Raw genomic sequence first — 16321 nt, forward strand, 5'->3', positions numbered from 1 at the left:
ACCCTGGTGACGTGTTCTCTTGGTAAGCAACGCACCCGGTCATCCACGTGATGTAAAAGAAAATGTGATTCACCAGACCACTTGCTCCATGGTCCAGTTCTGATGCTCACGTGGCCATTGTAGGCGCTTTCAGCAGTGAACGGATCAGCAAGGGCACGCGCTGTGTTTTGACACCTATCAGTACCAGCATTAATATTTTCTTCAATTTGAGCTATAGCAGCTCGTCTGTTGGACCCCATGTACATCAGTGAGTCTTGGCCGCCCATGACCCTGTTCACTACTTTTCCTTCCTTGGACCACTTTTGGAGATGCCCACCCCTTGTTAAATAGGCTCCGGAACAACAGGTCCTGCATTCGTCTCCCGTACCTGTCAAAACGCATTATGCCTGAGGTTCAGGACAGAAAAAACTTCGCTGGCTACAACTTTACGTAGCTACGTTATAGGAAGCCTAAAATAAAACGGTTCTGGTGGATATTGTGATTTGTTCAGGATAGACAAACACTTCGCTGGCTTCACGAGTCCCTCGTCTTTTCACTTGACAAAAAAGTTACCGTTAGTGATGGCCATCCGAGGCTTCTTTAACGTTCTTCTAGCACAGGATATTATGATAGCAGCATAGGCGGAAATCCCGGGGGGAACATGACCCCCCCCCCCCCACCCCAATATAAATGTAAACATAACGATGTAAATTCAATAATAGTAATAAGACGCAATGAAAGAACTTGTGCTGAATATAAAAACTTAATAGCGGGTTTAAATCCCACACACCCGCCCTTTGCCTCACAGTGGTTTGATCCACTGCCCCCCTGCCCTCAGCAGAGGCACATCATGCAGGTGCGGTGCATGTGTGGGATTCTGACAGCTGTAATTCTTCAGATTCAAACCCCCTCCCAATGATATTTTCACATGGACATTATATAGTATTTTGTGTTTTTTGCATATAATGTGTACTAACCCTAACCCTTGCACAGCTGCCTGATCCCGCCAGCTTACATTTAAATGCTACACGGATATCGATCTGGTCAGGCTGGGATCAACTTGGAAAGTGGAACTGCCCATATTTCACTACCTTGGAACACTGGTCACGTGACCCATTTAATTTTACCAAAGACGTTTAAAAAAAGGACTGGTTATGGACATTTGCAATGATCAGTCAGCAAAGCTATCAAGTGATTGATCACTATCACGTTCGTGGAAGTAGGACACAGGCGCAGAGACAAAAGCACGGTAGTAATCCATACTTTCAATAAAAATAAACAAAAACAAAGCATTAACCAGTGACGTTGGGCAGCATGTACAAACATAAAACCAAAATGATCCACCACAGCTGTGGCCAAACAGTGAACATTAGTAGGATTCCGAATTGGAAGCAACGATCTACACCTGCCTCCATTGGGGAGACCAAAATGAATAGAGGTGCCTAGAGGTACCACCTTCAGTTCTGTCTTGACTATGGCCTCAGCCCAGCACAGAGATGGCAAGGGAGATAGCCAGCATCGTGACAATCAACTTCAAAGCTGGGAAATAACTATTGCAAATGTTGATATATTGGAAAAAAGCAAAAGGTTACAAGGCTGTGTACCTTTCAGAGTGTGAGTAGGAAAATTAACTACTTATCCCATCATACATTGCGTTCTGTAGTTTCCAATCACCAACTAAATACAATCAATGTATTTATAAAGCACTTTTTACATCGGCAGTCACAAAGTATGAACGGTGCAAGAGACAAGAAAATCTAGAGAGTGCATTTCCTTAGAGTTATAAGGATTTACAGTGGAGAAGGAGAACTGACCCTACTCCTAATATAGCAGCGTAAAACCTTGGGGCTGAGACGGGTGTGGCCCAGTGACACTGTGACCCTATCCGGGGGAGGCCCCGAACAGGGCCCAACAGGCAGGAAATCAATGGACCCACATTGACAAGCATCAACCAAAGGGACTGCAAGTCACCTGGCCTATCTCCTTGCAGAGCATGCAAACACTGATTTCGGGATAACTAGCATAACTTTGGTAACTAGCAGTGGTTATTTTGTGCCCGGATCCTACTGGAACAAGATCCAGCACCTCTCAGATTTTCCTCAGTTTGTTCCAGCCCCTACATTTCACAGATCCGATCTGCTGCGCATGACTTTTGCCATCATTGTGTTCGCTTTGCACTGTAAACATTCTACTAAAAGCAATCAGAGTTCATAAAGTTGCTTATTCCTGCAGCATCTTGTAGCCTCAGCACTGCCTGAAAAGATAGTGAAACTTTTAGCTTTTAGTTGTCCACTATTTGTGCTACCGATGTACTTTATTCATGCCGATTTGTCAACCGGGTCCTCCTGATTTACAAATTAGAATTGGTAACTAGCTATATAGTTATTTATACACAGTACACAGTCATGGTTCAGTGTTTTGTGCTAGGGTTGAATCATCACTTTGGAGTGAGTAAAACATTTTTACCGGTTTCCCAACAACGAAGCTAAGAAGCACCTGTGGATCAGACTGATAGGGTAAATAGCTAGGTACCTAGCTAAATGTACAGCAACGTTATACTTCAGTAATAGCTAAGACAATGTGTCCCTAACCTTAGCTACTAGGCTAAGTCCTGCTTGTAGCTGGCCATCCTCAAAACCACCAGAATCAATTAGCTGATTTAGCTACTTCTTTAGTTAGCTCTGAATATAATTAGCTAATGCAGTGCTGCTAAGGCTTGTAGTTAGTGTAGATGTTTTGGCTCTTAGAAAAATGGAACTGAAGATAAAACATTTCTCAACACAGGTTGAAACAATTACAGCCAATTGCCATGGACATATGAATTGTTTCAGCATCTTGACAAAGAACAGAACATTAATGTTGCACAGTAATATAGGAATATTTTATATCTCTACAGCTCAAAACAATAGATATTTTACTTCCGGAACCTCAGTTTCCAAGTCAATTCAAACCATAGGTGTAGGCCTATGGGGCGTTTCCAATGGGGGTTCAAATGTGATTAAATCAACCTTCAACTAATCAATCCAATGCACGTGACGTAGTTCAAAACAGCATTCAAACCAGCAGATCAGTAAGTGAAGCAGATTAACATGAGTCATGATTGATTTGTTGAAGGTCGATTTAATCGCATTTGAGGTTACCTTTTTTCAACACCCATTGGAAACACCCCATAGGCACAGTTTCATGACTGAAAACAATTATTGCCTTCTTTGTCACGAACATGTGCTCATCAAAGGCACCTTAGGTACAGCAAATAAAATATTAGGAAAAACTAAAACAGCAAATTAAAACAAGAAAAAACAAGAAAAAAAAACCCATTAAGTTTAACATTGCTGGTTCCAGAAAAATTCATTTGGGTTAATACTCGTCATCACCGCACCTATAATTCATGAAAGTGCACTGATTGGACCGATTAAACGGTAGATGGTTCCAAAGTCTACTCACCTTCACCAAGCTGATATGCCCGCAGCTTTTAAATGTGAGCTCAAGTAGCTATGCAAGGCTATATAATGTGTAGGCCTATATATGTTTCTCTGAAAGCGTAACAGCCTACTGAAGATGGCAAGCCTAGTTAGGCCTGGTGTGTGCCCTTTTTGTTTTCTTGGTCTTTTGATCCAATTCCAAAAAACAAAATGTCTGCTTGTGCTTGCAAGTCAATACAAACTGATAGACTGGCTGGTGAGAAAGTTTAAATGGGGATTATGTCAGGCACCCAGATTATTTTTGTGGAAAATTCTTATTTGATACATTAACTTAAAATATTGGCTTACTTGTTTACTTTTTTGTTTGTTTTCACATATTGCCCCTTTAATAATTTACCCATAATTCACCAACTGTTTCACTGATTGTTACTATGGTTATCTATTATGAACTCAATATTCCAGTAAGATATATTTCAATTAAACCCTATCAGTAAGCTACTATTAGGCAGACAATTCATCCCAAGTTTGTCTAGGTGTCACTGGACACAGTAGACAAGCATTAAACTTCGAACTGCTTTTAGAGAGAGCTGGCTTTTGTGCTTCCCTTATCAGCAGGTATATTTGATAAACAGTACCTGATAGTCTTTGGAATCACCCGCTCCTGTTCAAAGGTCAGAGCTGTACGGATCAAGACTTCAATACGCTATGCACTATAGCCTGGGATCGAGGTTAGCGCTGTAACAAAACCCTTCTTCTTTCCATCTGTGGGCCTGCATGGAAGACAATCAAGGGTATGATAAAGTGTAGTAACTTCCAACATCCTAATAGTTATCTTATCCTGAAATATAATACCATTATGCAGATCAGTTAAGTTCCATGTACTGGATGAGGGTTAGGTTACAATATGTGTATCAGGTGCTCAGGTAGGCACAATCAGCCCTGCAATAATATACACCACGCCTCTTACAGGTCTCACAGGTTGAGCCAAGGCGTCAGTAGAGGCAGTGCCACCCAGAAACAGGGTACTGCAACAAGGTGAGACTATTAGGTATATTTTCCATTTGTAGTATGTATAAAAATTATTTGCTATTTTTTGTATATCTAATTAAATCATTAATTGCAGTAATGCTATGTCTTTCAGTAGTATAGACTACTGATATATTATAGAATTCTTCCCCAGACAGATTAACAACTTGATTAACAACTTGTATTGTGTTATAAGCATATTTTATGTAATAGGCTACTTCATTCTTCAGTGAAATTGCTATAGGCATGTTAAAAACATTTAATCATGAATTCCTGTGGACTTGGAGCAGACTTCCTCGTTCCGATTTTGATCATGAATTGTCCCCTTATACAAACAGCCCTACCTTCAGACAAGTCTTTGTTTTCCACAGTTTTCTACGTGGTTTCGTTTGGTCCACGTGATGGCGTTGACTGAGGGATTTCATTTATTAAAGCCTATTAAATACCAGAAATGTATATCCGAGGCATAATAAGCTATTCCTGCAGTCATTTGACTTGACTATTCATAGTTGAACTACACGTATGGCTTAACAGTGCGCATTTCTAGGCATCTCTATACGTTTTTGGTATGAAAAGCAAGGTATTTAGTTATTATAGATGCCACTGTAGTCACTTCAAAAATTCGCTTCACCGTTCTAAACCTTTGGTTCCAGCGTTCCGTGCTGATCATCCAGACTTTTGCGTAATTACGCATACCCAAAACCGCAACCGCAACATCCATGGGTAGTTAGCTTGATTTTATAATATTGTTTATTATCTAACTAATATTTGAACATTTTCAAACTATTGGGGAACGAATTTGATAAACCAATTAGACAACTCTGCCATCGATTTGATCAAGATTCATATTTAATAATTCAATCGTTAACGCTTAATATGCCCATCTTTCTACTTGGATCTCCATTTATGGGGGACGTTTTTCCATTAATATGTACATATTCACATTTTTTAGTTTTGAAAGGTGTGGGGAATACTGAGACAGATTTAATCTAATATGCTGCCACACGCCTAGTTTAGTCACTGCGCTTCGTACTGCTTAAGATCCCTCAGCATTCATACCACGCACCGTCTCCTCTATCCCAGTCATACATCGACTCTGACTGATTTCATCCTTTCCTTTTAGACGAGTAGCACCACCAAGGATACCTTTTTCATTTATCCATACATCCCCCTTAAACTGAGGAACAATGGCAAACAGTTTCACCAGAATTTTGTCCTCCAAACGAAATGTGGGGATTCTGTCATTGGTTGGAGCCGGGTCTTTGACAGCGGGCTTTCTGCTCAAACGGGAACATGTCACCGCGGGAGCTAATGTACGGAGAGTGTACCCGGCCAGGTAAATCCACGCCCTTTACCGCATGGATCATATGAATATCATTGCATTGTTATGTCATGCAATTGTTTAGTACCGCAATTTCAATGTCCAGCTATTTCAGTTGTAAGAGCGCACTCAAATATAAGTATATTATGCATGCCGTATACTACATTTAGGTTGATTTATCTATTAAAGAGACAGGTATAGATGTTTTTTTCAACTAAAATATGTACCAGTGATCTAGATTCTACAATGTCCTTATGGCCTGCACGGGGACAGGAATAACAATATTTTATTTTGTATTTAATTTATGTATTTAATGGACAGAATTCACCAAAATCGAGTAGTGAAGGTGCTGAATGCAAAATGCAAACCTTAAATAAATATGGCATATAGGCTATTGTATGTCATTGAAATATGATATTCTGTTCCTGAAAGCATAGCGGAAGACTGCTCTACGTTTGTTGCGAGCAGATTGTATCATAGGCTATGGCTACCCTATTGTGACGTTAGCGCCCGGGTCCATATAGCGCAAATGCAATACATACCAACACCCTGCCTGTGGTATGTCGAGGAATATCACAAGTATAGTCAGTATCGAATAGTCATGAATTTCATTTATTTTAGTCGTTAACTATTATCCAGTCTACCCACAGAGCAAAATTATTTGAAAGACGTATTTTCAGTTTCTTGCGCTAACAGAGGAGGCTACAACGCAGTGCTAATATTCTCGGTCATCATATTTATGAACTGTAAGCCTAATCAAACTGGCCTATAGCATTTTTTATTTACTGTTCTTCTCAAAGGGGGCAACTCATAGTCTTAATTTCTGTGTGTGTGACTGTCCTAACAGTGCAGAGTACCCTGACCTCCGCAAGCACAACAACTGCATGGCCAGCCACTTGACCCCTGCCATTTATGCAAAGCTGGTGGATAAAGCCACTCCCAATGGGTACACCCTGGATGAAGCCATCCAGACAGGGGTTGACAACCCTGGGCACCCGTTCATCAAGACCGTGGGAATGGTGGCAGGGGACGAGGAGTCCTATGAGGTCAGAGACTGGGGCATTAGTTGAAGGTCAATGTAGTAAAGTAATTTGTGTGTTTGTTGGTCGGGGTCTAAGGTTCTTCCTTAGTCTCACAGTCTCCAGTGAGTGTTGAAAGGAAGGGGAGGAGTTAAGGAACAGGCACACAAGGAGCTCAGATTTGAAGGATTGTCAGATTTTCAGATGGGCACTAGTGTCTAGATGTATGAACAAAGGTCAAGTGTTCGGCTGCATTTATTGACCACACAAGCAGTGGCTGTACAGGATTGGCTCCATGCCATGTTATGGTTTGTTGCTAAAGCAGAGTAAGATCAATTATTGGACATTCTTGAAGCCTAGTTTCCAATGCATTATCTTGCGTAATGCCACTTTGCCCATGTGAGATTGCTTGAAGTAATAAAAACACTGCATTCATCTCTGTGATGATTAGAACGAAGCAATGCTCATTATTTTTAAACATTTGACACCTGACACAAGGAGGGACAAAAGCAATGGCTCATGGAAAGATTCTGTTATAATCAGCCACTCTGCTTAATCTAACAATGAAGAACTAGCACACCCCACCCTAGACCCAACCCCCATCCCGATTTAGACTGAGGCCAACTACCAAGGGCTTCTGCTTCTAGGGTAGAGGAGACATTCATTTGATGTATCATCAATTGGCTATCGTTGTTTGCTATGAACGTGAAAGCTCTTGATGTATAAAATCATTATTTTCTAATTCAGAAAAGGCAGGCAGTTCTCTGTCAAGTCATATAATGTATCATAACAGTATTGTCTCATACTGCTGCCAATTAGGCGGTACAATAGATATCATAATAATATATCAATATAAAAGCAGCAGCAGCAGCATATTTGAAGAGTGTAAAAGTGTGCATGTTTGGTGTCTTATGTGGAGATGGGTTATACATTTAAGGGAAAAAACAGTGTCTCAGTAAATATATTCCTTCATTTGGTGTTTAAATTATGGTGGTGGAGAGCGCTAGCTAACGCTCAGATTCTTCCCGCATGCATCAATCCAAAATCAAGGTCAGCTGTGACTGTTAATTGTTTTTATACTTGCCACAGAGCAGGATAGAATGTTATTTGCTTTATTGCATCATGCAGTAAACCTGTATGGAAGTATTCGTTATGTTCCTACACTAATTTATTCATGTTTTTCCTTTAATTGCTTACCTGTCTGCAGGTGTGATAACTATATGGTGGCTGTTATGATGTTATCTGGTCAGACATCTGATGTTATACAATCGGACATATAATGTTTATATGGTCAGACGTATGATGTTTTTATGGTCAGACATATGATGTTTTTATGGTCAGAGATTTTATGTTTTATCATCAGATGCCTTATTTTATATGCTATGACATTAGTTGTCTGATGTTACACTATCACAAATCTGATGTTACATGGTCAGGTGTCTGATGTTACATGGTCAGGTGTCGGACGTTACATGGTCAGGTGTCTGATGTTACATGGTCAGGTGTCTGATGTTACATAGTCAGGTGTCTGACGTTACATGGTCAGGTGTCTGACGTTACATGGTCAGGTGTCTGACGTTACATGGTCAGAAGTCGGACGTTACATGGTCAGAAGTCTGACGTTACATGGTCAGAAGTCTGACGTTACATGGTCAGGTGTCTGACGTTACATGGTCAGAAGTCGGACGTTACATGGTCAGAAGTCGGACGTTACATGGTCAGGTGTCTGACTTTACATGGTCAGAAGTCTGACGTTACATGGTCAGATTTCTGATGTTACATGGTCAGGTTTCTGACGTTACATGGTCAGTTGTCTGACGTTACATGGTCAGAAGTCGGACGTTACATGGTCAGGTGTCTGACGTTACATGGTCAGAAGTCGGACGTTACATGGTCAGGTGTCTGACATTACATGGTCAGAAGTCGGACGTTACATGGTCAGGTGTCTGACGTTACATGGTCAGAAGTCGGACGTTACATGGTCAGGTGTCTGACGTTACATGGTCAGGTGTCTGACGTTACATGGTCAGGTGTCTGACGTTACATGGTCAGGTGTCTGACGTTACATGGTCAGAAGTCGGACGTTACATGGTCAGGTGTCTGACGTTACATGGTCAGAAGTCGGACGTTACATGGTCAGAAGTCGGACGTTACATGGTCAGGTGTCTGACGTTACATGGTCAGGTGTCTGACGTTACATGGTCAGGTGTCTGATGTTACATGGTCAGTTGTCTGACGTTACATGGACAGGTGTCTGATATGGATGTGGGGGGGTTCAGGTGTTTGCAGATCTCCTCAACCCAGTCATCAAGGAGAGGCACAACGGCTACGACCCAGAGACCATGACCCATCCTACCGACCTGGATTCCAGCAAGGTACACTGTCATTAAGAATAACAGTATTTCCCTGTCCTAATACAGAACACTACCATGGCCGTGTCCATATGGCTTAAATTAAAAGTAGTGCTCTCTGTAGGGAATATGGTTCCTTTGCGCCACAGTATGAACGTGACAATGTGGGTTCTCAACAGTGAGATTTTCTATAACTACCAGGAAGGGGGATTGTAATAAGTAATGTCTTACTTCACGTAAACTGCTTTCTCCTTTTGGTTAACTTTTGTGATTCTATGTAATAGTTTCCTACATTCCATTATTCTTCTTTCTCTTCTGCCAGCTCACGTCAGGGCAGTTTGACGAGCGCTACGTGCTGTCGTCGCGTGTCAGGACGGGCCGTAGCATCAGGGGCCTGAGCCTGCCGCCAGCGTGTACCCGGGCAGAGCGCCGGGAGGTAGAACGAGTGGTGGTAGACGCGCTGGCCGGCCTGAAGGGAGACCTGGCAGGGAAGTACTACAGCCTGACTAACATGACAGAGCAGGAACAGCAGCAACTCATTGACGTGAGTAGTAAGGAAAGTGAGAAGAGAAACAAGAGCAAAGATATTTGGTTAGACGTTGACATGGCTCACCTCTCATTAACACGTCCTTCCCCACTCTACTGGGTTGACATAGGACCACTTCCTGTTTGACAAACCTGTGTCCCCTCTGCTGACCTGTTCAGGGATGGCTCGCGATTGGCCAGATGCACGTGGAATCTGGTGAGCAGTTGGTTTTTGTGAATGTGGGGATTTGTGAGACTGTTTTACTGGTATTGTGTGAGGCTGTTTTACAAGTATAATTTGTGGTATTGTTTCACTGGTGTTATTGGCGGGACTTTTTCACAGGTATAATTTGTGGGCTGTTTCACAGGCAAGAATAGCGGGTATTATTTGTATGATTGTTTCCATTAATTCTAGCATGTTCTCTGTGCCACACATCCCCTTGTCCCCTCTCTGTGGAGATTTCCTTATTACAGAATACCCACATGTTGGTAGCTCCCTCAGAGTGCATTAATTATGCACACATTGTCCTCTCCGTATATTGAGTTTCAGCCGGTGCCAGAAACATAATGCCAACCACTCACCTGGGAAGATCTCAGTTGCATACCGAAGTGTCTCTTCCTGTGGGTTTTCATATGGAGATGAGGAGAGAGGACACGAGGAGTACGCAACTGAGATCCGCTCCTGCCCCCCCCGATCCCCCCGCAGCATGCCAACATCTTCCTGTCCCCTATAATTCTCTCTATATTTCTCTGACAAATCCCTTTATTTATCTTGCCCTTCACTGGCCTGGCTACAGATCTATCCCATTCCATTCTCTAATGTTTTTCAGGAAATCAATGCGGTTCATTATAATGTGTTGCTGTGAGATTATTGCATACTGCATTACATTTACGTGCATCCACAGCAATGTACAGTAAAGGGAGGGAATGCAGACATTCTCCTAGTGTTTATTTATTCTCTCTTAGGTAAGAAACTGAACTCAGAAGCCTGGCCTGTACAAACTATTTCCATGAATGGTAAAATGATCTCTGAGTCATATATTGATATTTTCAATCCAGTATGGCTGGGGCCCTTAGCGCTGTATTTCCTTTTAGACCACTCAAACCGACCAGGTTGCCAACATTAAGGAGAAACAGAGCCTTCTATTTTGGAAATGACCCTCAGAGTGAAATTATCAAAGGTTGACGAGATCAGCTCCTCCTCCAGAATAGTCTGCGTTGGCGGTTGGAGAACACGCCATTAAGAAGGCGCTACACGAATATTGATTGAAGAGCGTTATTTGCGTGTTCTTTTTAAATAACCGCAGGTATTGATCTTAAAGTGTGTTTGGTGCCTCCTGTCTCCCCAGGCACAACAACACTAAGACATTCCTGATTTGGATCAATGAAGAGGATCACACCAGGGTCATCTCCATGGAGAAGGGAGGCAACATGAAGAGAGTGTTTGACCGCTTCTGCGCAGGCCTGAAAGAGGTACGCACAGTGGCGTGCACGCACACTTTAATTATTTATCTAAGTGTTCCAAGTTTCCCATTAGAGGCAAATGCAGGATAAGCTATAATGTCAAACCGATGCAATGTTATTGACCGGTAGCAACAGCCAAACTGTAGCTATGACTACACCAGACACGCTTAGAAACACACACACAGGATTTTGAAGACTTTATATGGACTCTCAGTTAAAACATAGCAGCAGGCATGTTTTTTTAACGTCAAAGGCCTCGACCACCCCCTACACACACACACACACACAGCTGCTGACTGGGTAGTGTATGTTTGCGAGACTAATTGCATCTCAAGGGGAAGTACAGTTGTAATCTAATGTTTTCTTGTAATCTCATTGTAATGTTTGGTCAGGTGGAAAGGCTGATCCAGGAGAAAGGCTGGGAGTTCATGTGGAATGAGAGGCTGGGCTACATCCTGACCTGCCCCTCCAACCTGGGCACTGGGCTCCGCGCTGGAGTACATGTCAAACTGCCCAGACTCAGCAAGGTCACGTACACACGCACTACACACACACAAACACACACACACACACACACACACACATATCTAGAAAATCAACAAAGACAGATCACACTCAGGCCATCTTTGGCCCTCATAGATTGCAATCGCTACCTTAAACTTCTGTCAAACTACACGAGGAGACATGAAAACGGTAATCCATGAAAACGGTAATCCATTTGTGGATGACCATAATAGCTTTATTACCAATATCTTCCATCCCACTGCAGGACCCTCGCTTCGCTAAGATCCTGGACAACCTTCGTCTGCAGAAACGAGGCACCGGAGGAGTGGACACTGCAGCCGTGGGCAGCACCTTCGACATCTCCAACCTGGACAGATTGGGCCAGTCTGAGGTAATGGGAAACATATAGCGGCATTTCCCTAAGACGCTGATCTGGGCTCAGTTTGGGATTTTGAGGGAAAGGGGAACATGTGGTGAAGTTTCTCTTAGACGCAGATCTGGAATCAGTTGGGCATTTTCTCCACGAATAGATTCAAGATACATTCCGGGGTCTTAAGCACACCACACACACGCCCACACACAAATAACTTACATATAAGTTGTATAGGTTATCATGGCGCTCATAAACCAAAACAAGTTATTTATATACCATGTCATCCAATTGTGTAAAACATCACCCATTTTGTTACAACCTTCACAAAATTATATATTTATATATTTATATGCTCAAAAAAATAAGGGAACACGTAATCATCACAGTATAACACCAAGTCAGTTAAACTTCAGGGACATCAATCTGTCCAGTTAGGAAGCATAAGCGATTGTGAATCAATGTCACCTGTTCTGGTGCAAATGAAAGTGACAACAGGTGCACCGGAGAGACAAATGCAAGACAACCCCCAAAAAGGGAATGGTTTTGCAGGTGGTGGACACAGACAATTGCGCTCTCCTTATCCTTCCTGACAGATTCTTCTCCAGTTTTGCGTTTTTCTAGTGTCCTTGTCACTACTGGTAGCATGAGGCGGTACCTGCAGCCCATTCAGGTTGCACAGGTACTCCAGCTCCTCCAGGATGGCACATCCATACATACCGTCACAAGAAGGTCTGCTGTGTCTCCCAGTACAGTCTCAAGAGCATGGAGGAGATACCAGGGGACAGACCGTTACATGAGGGGAGCAGTACAGACCCGTAGAAAGCCAGTAGCAGGACCGGTATCTGCTCCTTGCTGCAAGAAGGAACAGGAGGAGCACTGCCAGAGCCCTAAAAATTACCTCCAGCAGGCTACTGGTGTGAATATTTCTTACTAAACTCTCAGAAACAGACTCCATGAGGGTGGCATGAGGGCCTGACATCCTCTAGTGGGACCTGTGCTCACAGCCCAGCACTATGCAGCTTAATTGGCATTCGTCAGAGAACACCAGAATTGGCAGGTCCGCCATTGGTGCCTCATTCTCTTCATAGATGAGAGCAGGTTCACACTGAGCACATGTGAGAGACATGAAAGAGTCTGGAGACACCATGGTGAACGCTATGCTGACTGCAGCATCATCCAGCATGACCGGTTTGGCGGTGGGTCAATGATGGTCTGGGGAGGCATATCCTCGGAGAGTCACACAGACCTCCATGTACTAGCCAACAGTACTCTGACTGCTGTTAGGTACCGGGATGAAATCCTCAGACCCATCGTCAGACCTTACGCTGGTGCAGTGGGCCCTGGGTTCCTCCTGGTGCAGGACAATGCCCAGTCTCATGTGGCCAGAGTGTGTAGGCAGTTCCAGGATGACGAAGGCTTTGACGCCATTGACTGGCCCTCACGTTCCCCAGACTTGAATCCAATTGAGAACCTTTGGAACGTCATCTATTGGTGCATCCGACACCGCCGTAACACCACAGACTGTCCAGGAGCTCACTGATGCCCTGATCCATGTCTGGGAGGAGACACCATCCGCCTTCTCATCAGGATCATGCCCAGAAGTTGTCAGGAATGCATACAGGCACATGGGGGCCGTACACACTACTGAGTCACATTATGAGTTGCTGTGATGAAATTCATGCAAGTTGAAACAGCCTGTGGTTTAAATAGTTTGCTTTCATTTTCAGTGTGAGCTTGAATCTAGCCCTCAATCGACTGGTGATATTTGTTTCCATTGACCTTTGTTACATCATTTTGTTCTCAATGAATTACACAATGTACAGTAAAGATTTTGAGCGTTAATATATTTCCTTCATCGAAACCCGATGTGTGATAAGTGTTCCCATAATTCTTTTAGCAGTGTATTAATGCTAATGTATCCAGGATTTTCTGTAATATAACACGACCCCTCCGGCATACCTGCTTCATTAACCCCCATGAGGAAAATAATTTGGTCACCGCAACTAGTGAAATGGAGGACATTTGTTGATAGCCTAAGCCGTTTGTATAATCCAGGGCTTAAGTCAAGTCGAATTTACAGATCGGACAAGTAAAATAAAAGGATGCAGTGTATAAAGTATTTTTAGATTACGGAGATGCTGCCATGGATAGTACTTGAAGGCTTGAGAAATGTCTTGAGGAGAGAGACGGTCTGGGCTCTGATTATGGATCCCTCGCGTGAGTCCAGTCATGCTGTCATGCCTGAGTTGGCGTAATAGACACATTGACGAGAGGACAATGGAGCTATTCTCCATTGTGTGTTGTCCCCGTTGCCACTCACCCTTGAGCCTTCTTCATGACTGCTCCTGGAAAGCCCCAGTGTGTACAGGCTTTTGTTCCAGTCCAACTCCAAGCATTTCAATGTAACACAGGTTGGAATTTGGAGGAGTTGAGGGAGGCACAGAATTCAGCCAATCAAGATATGGTTGATTTTTTTAATCAGCTGTGAGGCGTTACAGTGCTGGGTCAGTCATGAACCAGGTAGTGATGGGTGTAGGAGGAACAGGTAAGAGAGCCAGACAGAGGGATTCATCTCGACCAGTCCAAATCACTTAGTCGGCATGCTTGAGGAGGTTCCGATTGAACTGGTCTCAGACTTCAAATCAATATTTTGGTTAACATCAAGAGTTGCTAAAAAGTATGCAAGAAGAGCAGTGATTCTGCAGAGTTTAATGCGATGGTCTCAGACATGAACACTGGGCTTTCTCTCCAGGCAGACTACACTGTAGGTGTGGCCAGTCCATTGACAACTAGGCAGTCGGCCATCACATCTTATGATGTGCTTATCTGAAATATTAAACACCTGGGACACAGTTTCATTTAATGAATAATGATCTTTTCACTTAAAAAATAACGGCTCACGATTCTTTTAAATTATATATTTTTGACAAATTGAATGATTTCACTTCTCAAATGTGGTATTTGGTTTTCAATTTAATTACAGAGATTCAGATCATGGGATTTGGAAAAAGAGAGTTTGAGAATGACAAAAGTTGCCCCGGTTGTAGGTTTTCATACAGCGCCCAAGAACACTGAGTTTAATTGGCCACTAGAAAAGGAGCTAGTGACTGAATACTGCAGCTTATGGAATCGAGCCATTGAGGTTGTGTGATCTGGCACTGTCAGCAATGCAGTCCATCTCCAACACACTCTGTCTCTGTGTTATCAGGTTCAGCTCGTGCAGACAGTGGTGGACGGCGTCAACTACCTGATTGAGTGCGAGAAGAAGCTGGAGAAGGGTCAGGACATCAAGGTCCCCCCACCAAACAGGAAGTAGACTGTCCACACCCCTCAAAACCCAGATATTCATACAGACCTCCCCATCAGAGCCATAGGTAATGTACAGATTTGGTCCAACCACAGTTTGGATTGTTCCAAGAACATTACAAAGTTTCCAAGAACAATACGTTCTGGTAAGAACGCACATTTAGAATGTCCTAGCCGTTGTGACGTTTGGAACCAAAATAGCCGACAGTCAGCTGAACTCTGCGTACCTATGGCTCTTTTTGCAATGGAACTCCTGCTACTCAATAACCCCAAATAAGCCCTAAACCTGTTACCAAACAACAGCATGTCCTATATGTCTTCAATACGCCTGATACTGCTACTTCGTCGTCTCCTCCATATCGGCCGTGGAGGAACATGGCTATCTATTACAGAAGTACTACAGTAGTCAAATCAGTCCATTTGTGGTAGTCTACATCCATGGTAGATTGTGTAACCATGTAGTGAATGACAACTTGAATGTGGCTCACCAACCATGCTCTTGAAATGACCATGAAATGAAATGACTCCAGGCCCTTAGGGGTTTGTTGCTGGTGTTATGAGACACGGCTTACAGGAAGTGATACTAATAATTATTCTCGCTTAAGTACTGTGCTTGGCGCAAGATGTATGCGTCAAGCAGCAATGTCATTTCAACATAATTCTTAATGTCATACTCAAATACATTTTATTAAAGAAGCCATCGATTTAATCCTTTTTTAATCTCATTCTTCATCAACAAAACCTGACAGGGTTAAAATGTTTGTGTGCATGAATGTGTGTGATCCAAACAGTTTTTTGCCCCACCATGAAAAAGGCTATTTCCAGGTTAGGAGTTACAATTGGGCATAGAGTTTTAATTTAGATTAGTTTTAGATGTAGGCATTAAGCATTAGGTTTAGGTGGTAAGTGTAGGTATGAAGGTTAGGTTACTGAGGTTAGGTTTAGGATAAGCTTAGTGGATATAGAAAATAGGAAATTATTTTCCCACAGTGAGAGACAAATAAACATGTGTGTTTTCTTACCACTATGAA

At 42.8% G+C, this 16321-nt stretch overlaps 1 protein-coding gene across 2 annotated transcripts; it reads left to right on the forward strand.

The window, feature by feature from the left end:
• Positions 1–4098: 4098 nt before the first annotated feature.
• ckmt1 (creatine kinase, mitochondrial 1) lies at positions 4099–15999 on the forward strand. 2 transcript variants are annotated; one of them, XM_013139102.4, is made up of 11 exons: positions 4099–4192; positions 4371–4449; positions 5551–5763; positions 6596–6794; positions 9047–9142; positions 9441–9662; positions 9775–9860; positions 10993–11116; positions 11500–11634; positions 11877–12002; positions 15193–15999. In XM_013139102.4, the coding sequence occupies exons 3-11, from the start codon at positions 5615–5617 to the stop codon at positions 15298–15300; spliced, it is 1245 nt and encodes a 414-aa protein (XP_012994556.1). In that variant the 5' UTR covers positions 4099–4192; positions 4371–4449; positions 5551–5614; the 3' UTR covers positions 15301–15999. The 2 variants fall into 2 exon arrangements, with proteins under 2 accessions (XP_012994556.1, XP_012994555.1); XM_013139101.4 differs by having other exon boundaries at positions 4100–4192; positions 4371–4436.
• The last annotated feature ends 322 nt before the right edge of the window (positions 16000–16321 follow it).

The sequence above is a fragment of the Esox lucius genome, chromosome 19 (assembly GCF_011004845.1).
Source record: "Esox lucius isolate fEsoLuc1 chromosome 19, fEsoLuc1.pri, whole genome shotgun sequence".
NCBI lineage: Eukaryota > Metazoa > Chordata > Actinopteri > Esociformes > Esocidae > Esox > Esox lucius.